General features: G+C 35.1%; 1 protein-coding gene across 4 annotated transcripts in view; it reads left to right on the forward strand.

The window, feature by feature from the left end:
- Positions 1–18,186, forward strand: part of slc66a2 (solute carrier family 66 member 2) — a 62,723-nt gene that overhangs the window by 19,072 nt on the left and 25,465 nt on the right. For all 4 annotated transcript variants that reach the window (XM_087295506.1, XM_087295505.1, XM_087295503.1 and 1 more), the window contains one exon: positions 15,800–16,016. In XM_087295506.1, the coding sequence (XP_087151632.1) occupies positions 15,800–16,016 (217 nt within the window). The remainder of the gene's footprint in view (positions 1–15,799; positions 16,017–18,186) is intronic.

The following is an 18,186-nucleotide window of genomic DNA, read 5'->3' on the forward strand; positions in this document are numbered from 1 at the left end:
GAGCTTCTACAGTGCAACTGAACTACAGAACTACAGAGACTGGGAAAAAAACAGATAATAAATATATTTTAAAAATAGAAGAAAGTATTGGATGCAAATATACAAATTGACAAGTGAATGTACAGGTATATTACTATTTACAACATTATATGTGCAGCTGTTATGGGCAAATTGGCATGTAAAGTGTGTTGTTAAATAAGTGTATAGTAAAGTGTGTTGTTAAATAAGTGTAAAGTGTGTTGTTAAATAAGTGTATAGTAAAGTGTGTTGTTAAATAAGTGTATAGTAAAGTTTGTTGTTAGATAAGTGTATAGTAAAGTGTGTTGTTAAATAAGTGTATAGTAAAGTGTGTTGTTAAATAAGTGTATAGTAAAGTGTGTTGTTAAATAAGTGTATAGTAAAGTGTGTTGTTAAATAAGTGTAAAGTGTGTCGTTAAATAAGTGTATAGTAAAGTGTGTTGTTAGATAAGTGTATAGTAAAGTGTGTTGTTAAATAAGTGTATAGTAAAGTGTGTTGTTAAATAAGTGTAAAGTGTGTTGTTAAATAAGTGTATAGTAAAGTGTGTTGTTAAATAAGTGTATAGTAAAGTTTGTTGTTAGATAAGTGTATAGTAAAGTGTGTTGTTAAATAAGTGTATAGTAAAGTGTGTTGTTAGATAAGTGTATAGTAAAGTGTGTTGTTAAATAAGTGTATAGTAAAGTGTGTTGTTAAATAAGTGTAAAGTGTGTTGTTAAATAAGTGTATAGTAAAGTGTGTTGTTAAATAAGTGTATAGTAAAGTTTGTTGTTAGATAAGTGTATAGTAAAGTGTGTTGTTAAATAAGTGTATAGTAAAGTGTGTTGTTAAATAAGTGTATAGTAAAGTGTGTTGTTAAATAAGTGTATAGTAAAGTGTGTTGTTAAATAAGTGTATAGTAAAGTGTGTTGTTAAATAAGTGTATAGTAAAGTTTGTTGTTAAATAAGTGTATAGTAAAGTGTGTTGTTAAATAAGTGTATAGTAAAGTTTGTTGTTAAATAAGTGTATAGTAAAGTGTGTTGTTAAATAAGTGTATAGTAAAGTGTGTTGTTAAATAAGTGTAATTACTATGACACTTCAGCAAAATCTCTTTATTTTGTGGGAAATTGGACTCAATTATATAAATTCAAGACCAGCAATCATACTACAATGAAAGATTATGACTAAAATTTATAAAGGTCACAGCCATCTTAATTTAAGTGTCTAGGCCTTTGAATGACTTCAGCACATCATAGCTCTTCTTCAGTCTTTTCTACTGTTCGCTGACTGTAATGAGTTTCTTAACTTAAACAGGATAGTTTTTATTACAGAGATGATCAGTCAGGTTTAGTTCAGGACTCTTGGCTGGCCATTTCATTATTTAAAACCAATTATAAAAATGTCAATGCACAGTCTGCATTCTGAAATTATGCCTAAAAGCAAACATAGGCTATTTGTAGCATTCATGTTGCTAACAACATGCCTCAGTAATAAAACCAGAAAAAAGCTGTTTCTACATTTCCCTGTTATTGGTTTTAGGTTGTCATGTGGATTGTGTCATTTCATTTTCCACTCCTATTGAGTTTTGGTTCTAAAGTCACACCGCATTAAAGTGTCTGAAATTTTCTGATGCCGCCAGAACTTCATCAGAGGGAAAATTTGTTCACAGGAGCCATTAAGCGGCTGTTAGCGAACATATCTGTGTCAAACCAACACGTAAAGACCGCAGAGTTTGGCTTATGATCATAAGAAACTTTTAGGATTTGCCTAGACAACCAAATCGTGCCTGAAATTGCACAGTTTGTGCAGGACTTTTAAAAGAGCTTGCCTAAAATGAAAGAGATTAACACCAGTAACTGTGTTTTCAGTTTTCAGTTTGCAAATTTAAGCAGAACCTTTTTTTAATTTTTTTTTTATTTCCTTTGGCTTAGTCCCCTGATTTATCAAGGGTCGCCACAGCGAAACGAACTGCTAATTACTTTGGCAGATGTTTTTATTCTGTGGGTGCCCTTCCAACCTAAACCCAGCACTTAGAGTGCACTAACTCGTAAATCCCCAGCATTGGGGAAAACATCCCCCATTACCAAAAAAAAAATTCATTGGATTTACAATTTTTTTTCTCTGAGTAAATGGCTCCAAGCAATTTATATATCCGCTAAATTAACCACCTATTTTACCCTTTTTTCAAGATTTAGGAGAAGTATTTTGTGTCTCCAGAATGTGTCTGTTAAGTTTCAAAATACCCATTTTTTATTATTATACTTTCTGAATGGTACATTTGAGCTTTTAGGTCACTGTAGCTGTTTTTGTTGCCTGTCTTTAATGCAAATGAGCTGGTTCTCCCCGCCCACCATTCCCACATGCATGTCAGAGCCATAGAGATTGCTTTAGCCTTCACCTGCTGCGTCTCCCGTCAGATAAACAGCACAGTGACAGACAAGAATGAAGCAGATCTCTCTTACTACAGTAAGAACTTTCCCAATGATTATTTGATGTATTTGTTGTGGAGTTCATTCAAGCATTTCTGCAACGATGAGTCACACACAATGTTGTTACAATGTTTGCTCGCGCCCACACACACACACATGCATACATATGTTTAACTTTACACTCTTTTGCATGGCAAATGTGACAGGATACACGTTAATATGCGCTGCTGTATGGACATCCGTTATGTTATTGTAAAAAATAAACCGGATTTAACGTCCACAAATCGGGATTGAAGCATCTGAAATGGGAGGGTTTTGAATACCATTTTAACATCAGAACATTAAACAAAGAGACTTATTGTCTTTATATCAGTCCAATGTGACTGTGGACACACTATACCAATACACAGTTCTGTCCAAACAGCTTACAAAAGATAAGTTTCATCATAATAGTCCTTTAAATTCAGGACATAAATTGTCTGCAAAAAAAATTAAAAAAAAAAAATATATATATATATATATGTTTTACAGTACTTTGACCTTCTGGATTTCCTTTTCAGCATAATTATGATCATTTCTGTGTTCTTATTGAGTGTGCAATATCTGTCCAGGTGTTATGCGAGTCTCACCCATGCAGATCTGCATATGACATATACGCTGGTATCCCAGCTATCATGGACGTCCCATTGCGTTTGAGCCTAGCTGTAGGTGTTGTCTTTTCATCCGTTATCAGTGTTCTCCAGACGATCCTGTTCTCAACAGTGACTCCTGCCACATGGAAAGCTATTTACAGGCCCTTAATTCCTAACATACCCCCTTCCTGTATGGCCGGTGAAGGGTAAGAGACAGTGATGTGATGTGAATTCTCTTTATATTAAGGCATGAGACTGGAGAAGGTGCAGCATGACAGACATGGTACAGACACAGAGCAGCTTGGCACTTTTTGAAGGAAGTCTATAAATATCCTGCCAAAGGCTTGCGTTTGAAAAGAGGAGCCGCTTCCTGTGAAAGGACAGTGTGAATCGGTCAGTGTGAGATCGTATGCAGTCTTCCTTTGTCAGCTTTTTCCTCTAGGGTGCGAATGCTGCTTACTGAGATGAGATGTAGCACATCAATAAATCATAATGTTGATGCAAAGCCTTGCAACCAAAAGAAGTCGGAGGCTTTTGCATCATACATAACCGAAATGAGAAAAGTTAGTCAGCATTTTGTCCGAATGGACCCCATTTTTTTCAATCAGTTTATGCTATTCTACAGAGAAATCTTGGCTTAATTTAACTTTGGAAAGCAGAACTTCTTACCTTTGACTTTTGCTGCATATGCCTTTCTAAACTGATGTTAAATACATATAATAATACATAATATATTAATTGCTTTCTTATATGTAAAGAAAAATATTACATGTTTATTTTAATCAAAGCCATTTGAATGTAATTTAATCAATTGGATGATGTTTTGTCATTTTTGACCTTTGTTTTGAGAAAATTTGTAAAATAAAAAAATAAATATTAATTTAGTAATTGAATGTATTCAAATGTAATGTAATTTAAATTAAATTAAATCTATTAACTTTAATTTTGTGCACAATTTATCAGTTCATTATATTCAAGTCATATTCAAGATAGTGACCTATTTGTTTTAAAGGATACCTATTTTACCTTTTTTTTCTCCAAGATTTAAGAGTCTTTTGTATTTCCAGAATGTGTCTGTAAATTTTCAGCTCAAAACACCCATCAGATTGTTTATTATAGCTTTCAGACTGTTAGAATCTTCTACTCTGAGCACAATGTAGCTGTTTTTGTTGCCTGTGCCTTTAATCGTAGTTCTCCCCGCCCACCGTTCCCACGTGTCTGTCAGGTGTGCCTCAATCTCAGGCTTCGTCAGATAAAAAGCACAGTGACAGGCATGAAGCACATCTCGCGTAACGTTTGTGAGAAACACTACAGCAAGAACTTTCCCAATGATTATTTGATGTATTAGTTGCGGAGTTAAGCCTTTCGTTGAGTCATACGCAGTGTTGTTACACACAAAGTGTAAGTTCACGCACACATACAGACACACACATTGCGTGCATTAACCTTGCACTGTTTTTGCGCACAAATGTGACAGGATACACGTTAACATCCACTGCTGTATGGATATCCGTTATGTTAATGTTCAAAATAAACAATTTAACCAGGATTAAAGCGTTTTCTTTTATAATTGTACTGACAATTGGCAATCGCTGTAATTAATTACAAACATTAATATGCACTATTTAAAAGACTTTTTAAACTTGTAAAACTCATTCTTGATCACATTTGATGATGATTGATGATCACAGAGAGCTTAACACATCTTTTAATCCAAGTTCCTTTGTGCACGTCTTGTCTTTTTGATATGATTATACACATTACCACGGAGACATGTTAATACGCGGCTGTCAATCAGTTCAGTGGGTGGGGAAAACCGCACTTTTACGTCACGTTGCGGTGGGCCTCAAAATAGGAGCGATTTGAATCTTATTTTAACGTCAGGAAATAAAAAAAGAAGAGACTTATTGTCTTTATATCACCCCAATGTGACTGTGGACACACTATACCTACACACAGTTCTGTCCAAACAGCTTACAAACGATGATTTTCATCATAGGTGGCCTTTAAGTTAATGTCATTACAAAATGTAATAAATAATTTGTCAGATTTTTTTTCTGTAATAATTTTACATTGAGTTATGACATTGATTTAATGATTTGAGTAATTTATTTAAATTAAATGAAAATTTAATTAAATTTCAATTAAATTTAAAACTTTTTGTAGTACGTTTCCATCATGGAAATAAAAATAAAGTTTATTGCGTAATTTTTTTTCACAATTTTAAATTTATATCACATAATTGCAGCTTTTTTGTTTCCCAGAATTGTTAGATAGAGTCAGAGTTCTGAATTTACACCTCAGAATTTAGACTTTAAAATGCAAAATAGTTTTCTCGCAATTTTGAGTTTATATCTAAGACTCATATATGCAATCTCAATTTCCTGTAACTTTTAGTTGCGACTTCAAAATTCAGACTTGATTTAATTCACATGTTAGTTTATAACTTACAGTTCTAACTTCATAACTCTCAATTTTGAGTTTACATCTCACAATTCGTAGAAGAAGAAAAAAATAGCAGAAATCCCACCGCTTCTGGATGGTCAGCGAGTCTTCCACATATTCATAGTGGCTCCCTGATGACTGCAAATTATATATAATATTACAATGGTGTTTTTGCCATAATCCACTGACACTGAAAGAGACTTAATATAATAATTCACTTTTCATTCACTCATGAATTTACATTGAACTATTTAAAGCTTATATATTTTGAAGGCTGTTGGAAACAGGTAGCCATTGACTTCAAAAGTAGTTTTTTCCTTGTTTGGATGCCAATTGCTACCAGTATTTCTTCACAATATCTTCTTTTTGTTGTCAAACAGAAAAAGTAGAAACTCAAAGATTAAGAACCACTTGAGGGTATGTAAATGTTTGTAAGATTTTATTGGGTTAAAAGCCCTTTAATTGTCTAATCATTTCTTTGGATTTTGGAGTGAAGAACATAAAATACGGTGGCACAGTGGCGTAGTGGTTAGCACTGAATTGAATAAACTAAATTGGTCGTAGACTATGAGTGTGTGTGAGTGTGTATGGATGATTCACAGTACTGGGTTGTGGGTGAAAGGGCATCTGCTGTGTATAACATATGCTGGAATAGTTAGCGGTTCATTCCGCTGTGGCGTCCTCTGAATATCCCAGAAATCTGGAAATTTCTTTGGGCAACTTAAAATGTCAGTAATTGTGCATTTGTATCACACAATTAAGAGTGAAAAAAGTCAGAATTCCAACAAACCTTGCAAAAACCTTTAAGAAATTTTCTATTCAGTGTCAAAAACAGGCTTTTACATCGTACTGATGTATGACCAATCAAAAAAAAAAAAAAAAGAAAGATAATGTGTTGGTTAGATAGTTATGTTGCAGCATTGTAGTTTCTCATGACTTCAGTAGTCTACTGAATTTGAAACACTGACTAAACCAGCCTTGATCAGTCCTGCAAATATCACACACGTCTCTTTTTTTGAGAACTCGCTTTTGTCCTGCAAATTGTCTTCCGGTCTCTTTCATAATCTTTCTGTCAACCTAAAAAAAACTTCTCACACGCAGACACCCTCCACACCTGTCTTTTCCGTCATACCGCAGACGAAAGCACCGCAATTGATCTGATTTTAAAATGTCATCTGAAATGCCAGTGTCGTTAATTATCAATACTTCAATAAATCTGTTTGAAATGTCATAAACTGGCCACCGTTCTCCTCCGATGGTGCGTAAGATAACCGTCTGCGGGCTCAAATCAGCGCACTCAGGTTGTCAGACTGAGTTTTTCAGAGCGATAACATTTTATGACTCTGATAACAGCTGCTTTAATCGCAGTTTCATCTAAGACCTTCACAGGTGAATCGATCACATAAAGCCTGTTAAAAACATGTTTGAGGATTAATCAAATGAAGACCTTTTTAATAATATTCAGATTTATTTGACAATTTCAAAAACTTAAGAAAATTATTTTTTAAAATCTGATGTTTTCAGTCTAATTTAAAAGCATATGAATGGCTACTAGGGTGCGACGGATCCCATTATGTTTTTTGAGTCATGGATTAGAAAACCTTTTTTAATCAAGAAAAATGGGAAAAGACAAATTAAATGTAATTTTCATCTATTACAAGAAAAGCAGAACAAGAGACTTTTGGTTTAAACCCCCAACCCCAAGAATAATGCATAAATTTAAAATTTTTCTGAATTTTTTTCTTTTAGAAAAAGACATTTGGAAGAATATTGGAAACATTTTACCATTGACATCCATAGTATAGAAAATGGAAATACTATAAAATATGGAAGTCAGTGGTTATAAATTTCCAACATTCTTCAAAGTATCTTCTTTTGTGTTCAAAAACAAAAAACACTTCCCACACTTTTTTTTAAAGTGCTTGAAAGTACTTGAATTTCAGACATATGCATTCGAGACCTGGAAAGTATTAAAAACCAGCATTTTAAAATGCTTGAATTAAACTTGAAAACAAACAAAAAAAAAAAAATGTTTATGTATTTATTTCAACAATTGTACTGTGCTACTGTCAAAAACAGAATAAAAAAAACTAAGAAATTCTTGATTGAAAAATCTTACATCTAAATATTTTACAATAACAATGACAAATAATGTCCAGTTGATCAATATTTCAGAAACCACATTTGAATATTACCAGTAATTTTTTAACACATTTCATTAAAAGTCTTTGAACATGACTGTTTAAAATAATGTAAATTTCTGAAAATTACTCCAGATTACACTAAGAGTAAGTGAAATGTTAGATACAGTAAATACTATAAATGACAAAGATGCTTGATTTAAAAATTAATAGTGCTTAAAGTCATTGGTAGCACTTAAATCTGGCGTCCATGAAAGAGTGAAAATCCTGAAAAAACAAAGTAGTTTGGAACATATGAAAGGTTAAATGTTAACATTTTTGAGTAAACTGTCCCTTTAACATGCCCCCTGATTGATGTAAAGCACATCTGTGTAATTAATTATTTAAAAAATATCAGCAGTACATGTCTCTGCTATCATTAAAAATTTAAGAATAAAGTTAAAAAAAAAATTAAAGTAAAAAAAAATTGTTATGAATTCATGGATCACGTGCATTGCTGAACTGTGTGTTGTGATCTGCATGGACCGTGGATAAACTTCATTGCACATCCATTGGCTAAAGGATTAATAAGCTTAACGGAAACGTATGTAGTCAGTTATAATGCTCAGTTAAAAAAAATAAATAAATAAACATTTAAATATGCTAAGCAATGTACACAGATCAAAATATTTGTCACAAATTGACATTTTTTATTCATTTTCACATTTGACTTCAATTGCTACAGCTATAACCATGTTCAAAACCTAGTTCAATTGTGCAGAAGCATTCTTTCTCCTGCTAATCATTTCAATTGTGTTTTTTTGCCATATTCCACTGACACTGAAAGACTTTTATTTTTATATATATATATACATTGAAGGCTGTTGGAAACAGGTAGCCATTGACTTCAAAGGTAGTTTTTTCCTTGTTTGGATGCCAATTGCTACCAGTATTTCTTCACAATACCTTTTTTTTTTGTTAAATAGAGACTCATAAAGATTAGTAACCACTTGAGGGTATGTAAATGTTGAGTACATTTTAATGGGTTAATAGCTCTTTGATTGTCTTATTATTTCTTTGAATTTTGGAATGAAGAACATAAAATACGGTGGCGTAGTGGTGAGCACTGGCGCCTCGCAGCAAGTAGTTCTCAGTCCCAGCTGGGTCAGTTGGCATTTCTACATAATGTTTGCATGTTCTCCCTTGTAGTTGGCGTAGATTTTCTCCTCGTGGTTCAGTTTCCCTCACAGTCCAAAGACATGCGGTATAAGTGAATTGAATAAATTAAATTGGCCATAGTCTATGAGTGTGTGTGTGTGAATGAGTGTGTGGGTAATTCCCAGTACTGAGTTATGGGTGGAAGAAGGGCATCCGCTGCATAAAACATATGCTGGAATAGTTAGCGGTTCATTCCGCTGTGGCTTCCTCTGAAATTGAAGCCAAAGAAAAATGAATGAATTGTGAACTTAAAATAATTAAATATGTAAAAAATTTAATTAAATAAGTAATATTGAAACAAAAACATTTAATATGCACATTTCTAAGTGCTTTTAAATGATTTAAATCTTTGCAATACTTGTAGATGTAACCTTTCTCTAGAATAAATACATATTCTGAATAAATTGAGCAGCATGAACTGCTTTATAACTGCTTTTCAGTATTGAGTGTGAGGTTTCTGTCAGTTTTTGTGGAGATCAGATTTGCTTCTTCTGTTTCGCATAATGCATATTTAGCCAGGCAAAGCACTGACCTCACTTTCTCCCTCATTATCCATTTATTATTGTCTCTGCATCAAATATTCAGAATGTTTTCCAGGGTTGCATAATGGGAATTAATGCCGAGTTGATTTTTTAGAATTGCTTGTGAGGAGCGGTTGGGATAATAAGTCATGACAGAGAGTGGTAAAGTTACTCTTGTGAAAGTCTCGACAGTCACGCTGTTCTCTGTGTGGGTTGTGATGACATGACCGGCCACGTTCATTACTGTAATACCACTCATACCCGATGCCAAGCACAATTACTCGATCATGCCTTCTCCAAAATCTTCTTACAGATGTGTTAAGCATTCTTGGTTATCGCTAGGGGTCTGTAATAATGACACATTTTTAAACAATAGTCTGCTGTGTTTTTGTGCTGCCACTAAAATTAGGAATGTCCCAATCAAGTTTTTTTTGTCTTCGTGTCCAAGTTATTTAAGTTTGAGAATCTACCGATACCGAAACCCGATCGGATACTTCTATAATACATAAAAAAGAACGAAGAAACAGATCCAGGATGTTCTTTATTTTTTTATTTGTTTCACCTTATCTTAGCATTCCACAAAGAGCACTTCTGTGAGCTTGAAAAATCAAGTAATAAATAAAAATAAATTCTTCACTTTTGGACTTTAGTGCAACAGTAAATAAATAAAAAATCTAATATAAAAACAAATAGCACCTCAACTTAAAATTCCCAAAAACATTTACATATCTGACAGTTTGCTATGGCAATGTTGTTGTCATCAACTTTATAATACCTCCAGACATACTTTCCGCTTCAAGCTGCTTCCATGTTCTGTCTTGCCGGCTTTTAATCAATAGCGTCTCCTCGACAAAGTGATGTCATGCCACACGCATAACTATAGACGTGTTAAAAATAATGAGAATATATACACAAGTAGCAGTGTGCATAGCAAATAGACATGGTCCTTATAAATCAACTGCATAGTTACAATCTAAACAACTACATGAGTACAAACAGCAAGAATATTTGTCAAACAGTAGGCTGTCCCCTGGTTGATGCTGACTGTATGTGGGCGGAGTAATACACAAAGGTGAAGGTTGAAGAGGTATTTGTGTGCTGTTACTGGCAAAATATCGCACTGCTATCTGCCAATCAGATTCAAGAACCTGACAGAACTGTTGTATAAATATATATATATATATATTATTGTATTATTATATATTCGAGTCCTGATCAGGAGGTAACGTCTGATTCCGATCGAGTCTGAAATCACATGATCAGGCCCGATTTCCGTGATCGGATCTGGACATCCAGATCATAAAACAACCAGTAGGTGGCAGCAAGTCCCTGTCCAAATAAGTGAATAGTTGAATTATTCATTCAAAATCATGTTTTTTCCTTTATTTTACTTTACCTGAACATGTTTCCCTGCTTGTGCTTGGCAAATAGGGCTGGTCAAAACATTCTAAACGCAATATTCAATGCAATATTAAACAAATGTTATTTTACAAAAATATTGTAAAGGACGAGTCACTTCTTAAGTGAACAGCCATGTTTCTTTCATTCATTCATTCATTCATTCATTCATTCATTCATTCATTCATTCATTCATTCATTCATTCATTCATTTTCTTTTGTGTGCCACTGTGTCACCCAGCCATGTTTTACTGATGCATAAAAAACAAGCATGATAACAATATAAACAAACTAAAAATGAATACAATTTATTATCAACAGCACTTTTCTCACACACACACACACACACACACACACACACACACACACACACACACACACACACACACACACACACACATACACACCAGTCAATTTTACCTTACCCAATTCACCTATACTACATGTATTTGGATTGGTGGGGGAAACCGGAGCACATAGAGGAAACCCATGCGAACATGAGGAGAACATGCAAACTCCACACAGAAATGCCAACTGACCCAGCTGGGGCTCGAACCAGCAACCTTCTTTCTGTAAGGTGATTGCGCCACCCACAGCCCCACTGTGTTGCCCAACAGTACATTTAAAAGTTATTATTTTTTAGCCTTAAAAATACTAGTGTGATTAAAAAGTTTTGATTAATTAACAATTACAGAAGCAAAATATTTTGGTAATGAATACTGAAGCTGTGGCACTTGCATTATACTCTTATAATAGTAAGAGTGTGTTTCAGGGTAAGACAAAAACACAAAGATGAATTTGTAGTTTAATTGAAGTTTAATATACACGCTATGAATGTAGTTGATGTTATGATTGACATTTTATAAATATAGTAAAAGTAAAATTTACTATAGTAAGTAAAATTTTGGCATTTCACTTGCAAGTTATATGTTTTAATTGGCAACCGTGCTTTTTATTTAAGTTGTGCTAATAAACCTCCTGAAATCTAATTTTTTAGAGTGGTAAGAATTTTTTTTTTGTGTGTGCAGATTTACATGCTTGATGAAAATCGATGCAAAATTGTCACCTCGAGGGACTTCTGTTGGCAAAGAACTTCCCCCTGCCGATTTCTCATCGACTTTTAGTCTATTGAAGATTGGCACAAAAATTCACCCAGTCTGATCAATAGGAAGCTGGTTTTGGCAATGTCCTCTGTGTAGGTGGTCCTCTGTACATCAGTACATTGTACTTGCACTTTTAGGGCTAGTGGTTTGTCTAAACTTTGTTTCAAAAAGACTTCAGCAAACGCTGCTCGCTAAGTAATTGAATAAACAGAGATTGCAGAAACTGAGGGCAGAGTTTTAGATGTGATACGGTTTACCCAAACAAACAGATTTCCTAAACACTTGTTTCTAATCTGCGCCACCCCCTCTTCATGGTGTTTTGTGAGCACAGCTGGCATCCAAAGAGATGCGCAACCAAGCAGTGAATTGCTGGAATCATGTTTTCCAAATCCACCCCTACAGTTATTTACTAAATATGTGTTGTTGTTATGGCTTCAGTCCAGTCCAGACCGTTCATAGCAGTGCTTTTATCTGGTCTTTTGAGTCCTTCTCTTTTCTTTCAGCTTTGTCCCATATGCCTTGGCATTTTCATGACACTCTTGATGTCACTGTGGTCCTCGTGCTTTGGTTTTGGCCTCTGCTTGTACTCCGACATTTTCATTGCCGGTTTATGAGAGTAACCGCTGTTGAAGCTCCCTGTGTGCTTTGATTAGATATGCTCTTCTCATCCACCAGTGGATGGCTGAGAGCTGACTTACAGGCTTATGAGTTCCCAGAGTTCAGCCTCCATCGATAGAAAGGCCAAAATAATTGGTGAAAGTGGATTATTTTGGGCCAGAATCCAGTCAGACTCAACCCTGCTGAGTTCTCTTTGTGCTGGGAAGTGGATACTCATGAAAAAAAGCTCCTTTATTACTTTTTAAGAGGGTCCTAGAACTGTTTTTACTTCAAGGCCCAGATTTTATTCTGGATATCAAGTGGTCATCCGACATACAGTTGAATTCAGAATTATTAGCCCCCTTCTTTTTTAAATATTTTCCAAATAGAGCAAGAAAATTTTCACAGTATGTCTTATAATATTTCTTCTTCTCGAAAGTCTCATTTAGTTTATTTCGGCTAGAATAAAAGCAGTTTTAATTTTTAAAACACCATTTTAGGGACAAAATTATTAGCCCCTTCAACTGTAGATCCAAAAGACAGCAAAATGTTAATGATTTAATGCTCCTGGTCATCGATTTAGTGTAGCAAACCCATTCACAAGAATTAAAAAAGGTTTTTGAGGATAAGCAGAAATTGCACACTCTGTTCTGGACATAGACTGTGAAAGATATCAACATAGTATTCATGACATCACCCATAGGTTTCTTAAGAGCGCAAATGAAGCTAGAATTTGGCTTGGCCAACTGTCGCCATTTTATTTGCACGTCTTTGCACTGACCGGCTGTAACCAAAAAAGGCCAACGAGGTGGAGTGTGAGTGAAGCTACAGATGCCTGCTAGCATTTTGCTTAGACTGGCTTTTTTTCAGAAGAAAAGCTTAATACTTCATTACCAATGACTCGTTTGTGTCCTGACCACATGTTCTTGGTTGTGTACTGTTTCCATAAAGTGTATAGTCTTTTTAAAACACTGTTGTTATACATTGAGCCACTAAACATTGTTCTTATGACATTTTTCTAAAGGAGGAAAATGTGAATTTATTCCAAATACTTCAAATAGTCAGTGTTAGTAAATGTATGACAACATTTGCTGTATGACAATGTTTAGATGCTAATCAGCTAATCAATCTGTCAGGCTCTTGAGTGCATTAAAGCTTGAAGTAAAATTATAAATGATAAGTGATCTTAAATAAAACGAATACATTTATAGATATGGAATACAAGTATATAATTTCACTCACCTGGAAAATGGAGGCCACTTTGAGAGCACAATTAAGTAACCACCATGCCATATTATCTGATACTTGTAAGAAATAATTCCAAAAGGTAGTCGACTGTGTAAAGTTAAATAACAAAACTAAAATACGATGTATATGTCGAGCTCAGCAGCTAACCAGCTGGAATCAGCTGAGGTGATATGACGGCAACCAACGAGACCTAGCTCACTTTCAAGTGGCCACGCCCTTAATTATGCTGATTTAATATAACTTATAATAAACAAAACAGATGAGGTGTAAAAAAATTTCACCCCCTTACAGTTGTCATAAAGGATAATATTAGCTATTAGTTTTTTGTACCAGGCTGTAAACACCTTTGTTTCTGCTGTAAAGTTGGCCATTTTAACATTGGTGTCAATACAGGTGTGCTCCATTATGGAGCCAGGCTTAGCGGAATTTCGCTGAATTGCACTTTCAGTTTTCTCCGTATTAGCTTCACTAGGAAGAGCAGGATTTTGCCACTTAATTCAGGATGACATCGATCATCAATACCATTCAAATATAGTTTTTGTTGAAAATAAATGTGTACTTGTAATCAGCAATAATGTATTAAACTCAAAAATGTGACCAAAAAGGTTTCAATTAAATTAAAGTACAAAAAATGTATGTTGATATCAACAAATCAGCATATTAGAATGATTTCATGCTGACATTAAAAGTCCACATAAACCTGAATTTGCTTCTGGCTTTTATTTCAGAATGATGACGTGCATCCAACTTAAATGGAAAATTGTATTGTGGGTGTGGTTTTAATTTTTTTGTGCTCCTCCATTCATCTTGCACTTGCAGCAAACTAATGGTTAAAGGGGTGTGACTAGGCATATTTCGGCCAAGCCATCAAACTGATGGTAATAGACCAGGCCTGCTATTGCAAAGCAGAAGCAAATGGTTAGAATTTGATTTAAAGATGACCAAAACAGTTTTTTTTTTTTTTTTTTTCAATAGATGATCATGACCTTATATGGATTGTTCACCTTAAGACAATGTGCCCTAGTAAAATAAACATTGTATACAATGTGTAGCTCCCTGGTTCAGTAAAGGATTGACTCTTTCACTGGTGTTTTCCCATGATTTATTTTCAGTGCAGCATTCACTTCACTGACGCCGTCATCTACATCAAACACCTTACACCGTAGGCCAAACACCTTGCACCATACACCGAACACCGTAAGAGCTTGTATATAAAGAGAAAATTAAACCAAATGTAAGCAAATATGAAAACCGTATACAAAGAAACAGACATCACTTAAACTCAATGTACAAACTCAATACAAACAAACAAACATATTAAACGAAGTGTCAGTACCTTGTTCTCCAATCAAACCAGAAGCTAAACCTTTTGTCCGTTGCAGACCGCACAGCTGAGACGCCGTGATCATGTGCGATCTTTCTGTGTGTCCGTTTATATGCGTAATGGTAATTAATTCAAAATAAAAGATTTCCGCTTTTACAATAAACACTTCATAACATAAATACCAAAAATATCAAATATACATATAATAAAGAAGAGAGAGAGAGAAAAAAAGGACATATATACACCATGTCAAAGTTATTAACACAATGTAGTCTTTAAATACTTAATTAATAAATAAATGTATGTATACAAGAATATAGTTATAAGTGTGTGTGTGTGTGTGTGTGTGTGTGTGTGTGTGTGTGTGTGTGTGTGTGTGTGTGCGTGTGTGCGTGTGTGCGTGTGTGCGTGTGTGTGTGCGTGCGTGCGTGCGTGCGTGCGTGTGTGTTTTATATTTGTCAGTAAGCATGAGACATCTTTCAGAAACTCTGGTAATCCGTACATAGTGCAAATGTGTGGAAGGTTGTGTAATTACTTATCTATTTGTTTGTAATTTGTATATTTTCCTCCAGTAATCCTCTCAATACAGCTGTAAATCACTGTGTTCTATCATGTCTGATCTGTTTTTAATTATGTATGTGACATTGATTCATCCCTTGTTCCATACTAATATACCTTTGAGCATAATTCATGCATACTTGTTGATTCCTTTTGACATGTATTATGTTATATTGCTTTTAATACTCTCTCTGTCTTCTTGATTTGCAGACTTTGACTGGAACTACTTCTGGTCGTGGAGTCGTTTTGTGGATTACCTGCAGTGTGTACTGGCATTCACGGTGCTGGCTGCCTATGTGACGTATCTGCTGCTGGACTCGGTTCTGTTCGTAGAGAGCCTGGGTTTCCTGGCTGTGTTTACTGAGGCCATGCTGGGAACACCACAACTCTATTGCAACTACCAAAACAAATCTACCGAAGGCATGAGGTTTGTACTGGTAATGTTCGTACTCTAAGCAGGGTTTGTACGGATGCTGAAAATGCTTTAACTTAAATCTGGTGTTTTTAACATTTGAAAAGTGCTGAAATTTAGGACATTTAGTGCTTGAAACGGCTTGAAAATGTAATTGTGTTGCTTTCGTTATAATTTATGTTATTAAATAGGTAAAAATTATTAACTATTAAAATAAAATATGTATTTTTCTTTTGCAAAACTCGGGAGCCTGTGCATGTACATGTTGCAAGATCTCCCTTCTTGCATCTGTGCCCTTTGAAATTAAATTTAATATCAATTTAAAAAGAATGACACATTCAAAATGTGAGTAAATGAAAAGTGCTTAAGTTTTACTTTGGAAAAGTTTTAAGAAACTTGTCTAAAAAAAAGCTTCATTCGAAGATATTTAATGGCAGTGGTGTGCAAACTAGGTCCTTGAGCGGCATTGACTTGCACAATTTAGCTTCAACTTGCCTCAACACAGCACAGAACTGGTGTTCAATTGCACTGAAGGAATTTTATACCATGGTGAAACCGCATGGCCATGATGGCTTTTGTTTTGTAGCTTGCTTTCGAAAACACTATTGGTTGGTTTAGGGAAGGGAGTAGGTGGGTTAGACAATATCAGACTGATATATTATGCATGACAACAAGTGCACCGCCTTCTCTCATTGAAGCATGTGAGAAGCACATTGAGATGGGCAGAAATGTACACAGCAGCCTCAAGTAATGCCCGTATGAGAAAATGCCAAATTGCATTCTGTGTTTGACATTGTAAAAAATGTAAACGGCGGCCTCTAGTGGATTAGTAAAAACAGAAACTGCAAGAAGATGTAGTCCAGGGAGCCCATTTTTCGGTTCTCAAAAATGTAGCCCTGGGCACATATTTCCAATGATCCTGGCTTAAAAATTCCCTTTACCCTTTCGTTTGTACTGTGGTCCCCAAAACAATCTTCATTTGCGAGTCTATCTTGCACTTACCTTTACGCATCCAACCAAAAAACAATTGAGACACATCTACTTCTTCACATGAACACACAAAAGCTAAGAGCTAGAGGGAGTGGAAGGGCTAAGGCCCCGTATACACTCGTAGCATTTTTAGAATGAAAACGATCAGTGTCCACACTGGCATTTTACCTAGTGTTTCTGAAAAGATCTCCATCCATACTACACTGCTGAAAATGCACATCACGTGACCACACATGGCGGATGCGGATGTCAGAGCTCCAGGCAGTCAGTGGGTACTTTGAGCACAGAAACTCATGTGAGATCTGCACACGTCAGACGGTGATCAAGGATCTACCACTGGATTTAATCTCACTATATCTGTTAAAAAGGATATTTAATTCATCTTGTTGTCTATATCTAATGATATATTCCCCAACTTTCGTCTTTTGAATCTATTACTCTCCGGTAACGAGTTTTAGCAGTGTACAAAGATAAGTTCATATATTAAATTGTGCAACCAGGTACAATGACTCTGCATATTTGACTGTTTGCCTTTACTACCTATAACTTATAAACTTATTGTGTTATACATTTATAACGGCACTTGTACACGGAGACTATACAAAGACATAAATGATTTTGTACTCTCTGCTTGGTCTGTGTCCCGAGTTGTACATGTATGGCTGAATGCTCATTCCAGCTTAGCTTCTCTCTCTCTTTGTCTGTCAGGCTGTCTGTTGCAAAGACAGAGCGTGGGAGCTCTTGGCTCCGCCCCCTTGTTACATTGGCCAGGAAGCCGAAACTGTGAAGCAACATGCCCCTAAAACAGCAAACTGTGTGTAAACGCTACCAACATGACACTTTTGAACGCATTATAATAAAAACATCTGAACCGTGTGTTAAACTGAACCTAAACTGGCACACTCAGAAGAACAATAATATTAATATTAAATCATTAAAAAGGGTTAAACTATGTGCCCTTTAAATATTCTAACTTGGGCTTATTGTGAAATGGCAGACTTCGTTCTGGTGAAGCATGCAGGACTTCTCCATTTAGGAGGAAACTGAAATAAGATTTCTTAAAAACAAACGTTACTGTTATGACTACTTTGACATTTTTACATCTGCTCAGTCTGTTTCCAGTGAGCAAGTACAGAATCCTCAGCTGTATTAGAGGATCATGGGAAGTGATAAGTGGCAGCACAGTCACACCTTG

Source organism: Danio rerio, chromosome 19 (genome assembly GCF_052040795.2).
Source record: "Danio rerio strain M-AB ecotype USA chromosome 19, GRCz13ab, whole genome shotgun sequence".
NCBI classification, from domain to species: Eukaryota; Metazoa; Chordata; class Actinopteri; order Cypriniformes; family Danionidae; genus Danio; species Danio rerio.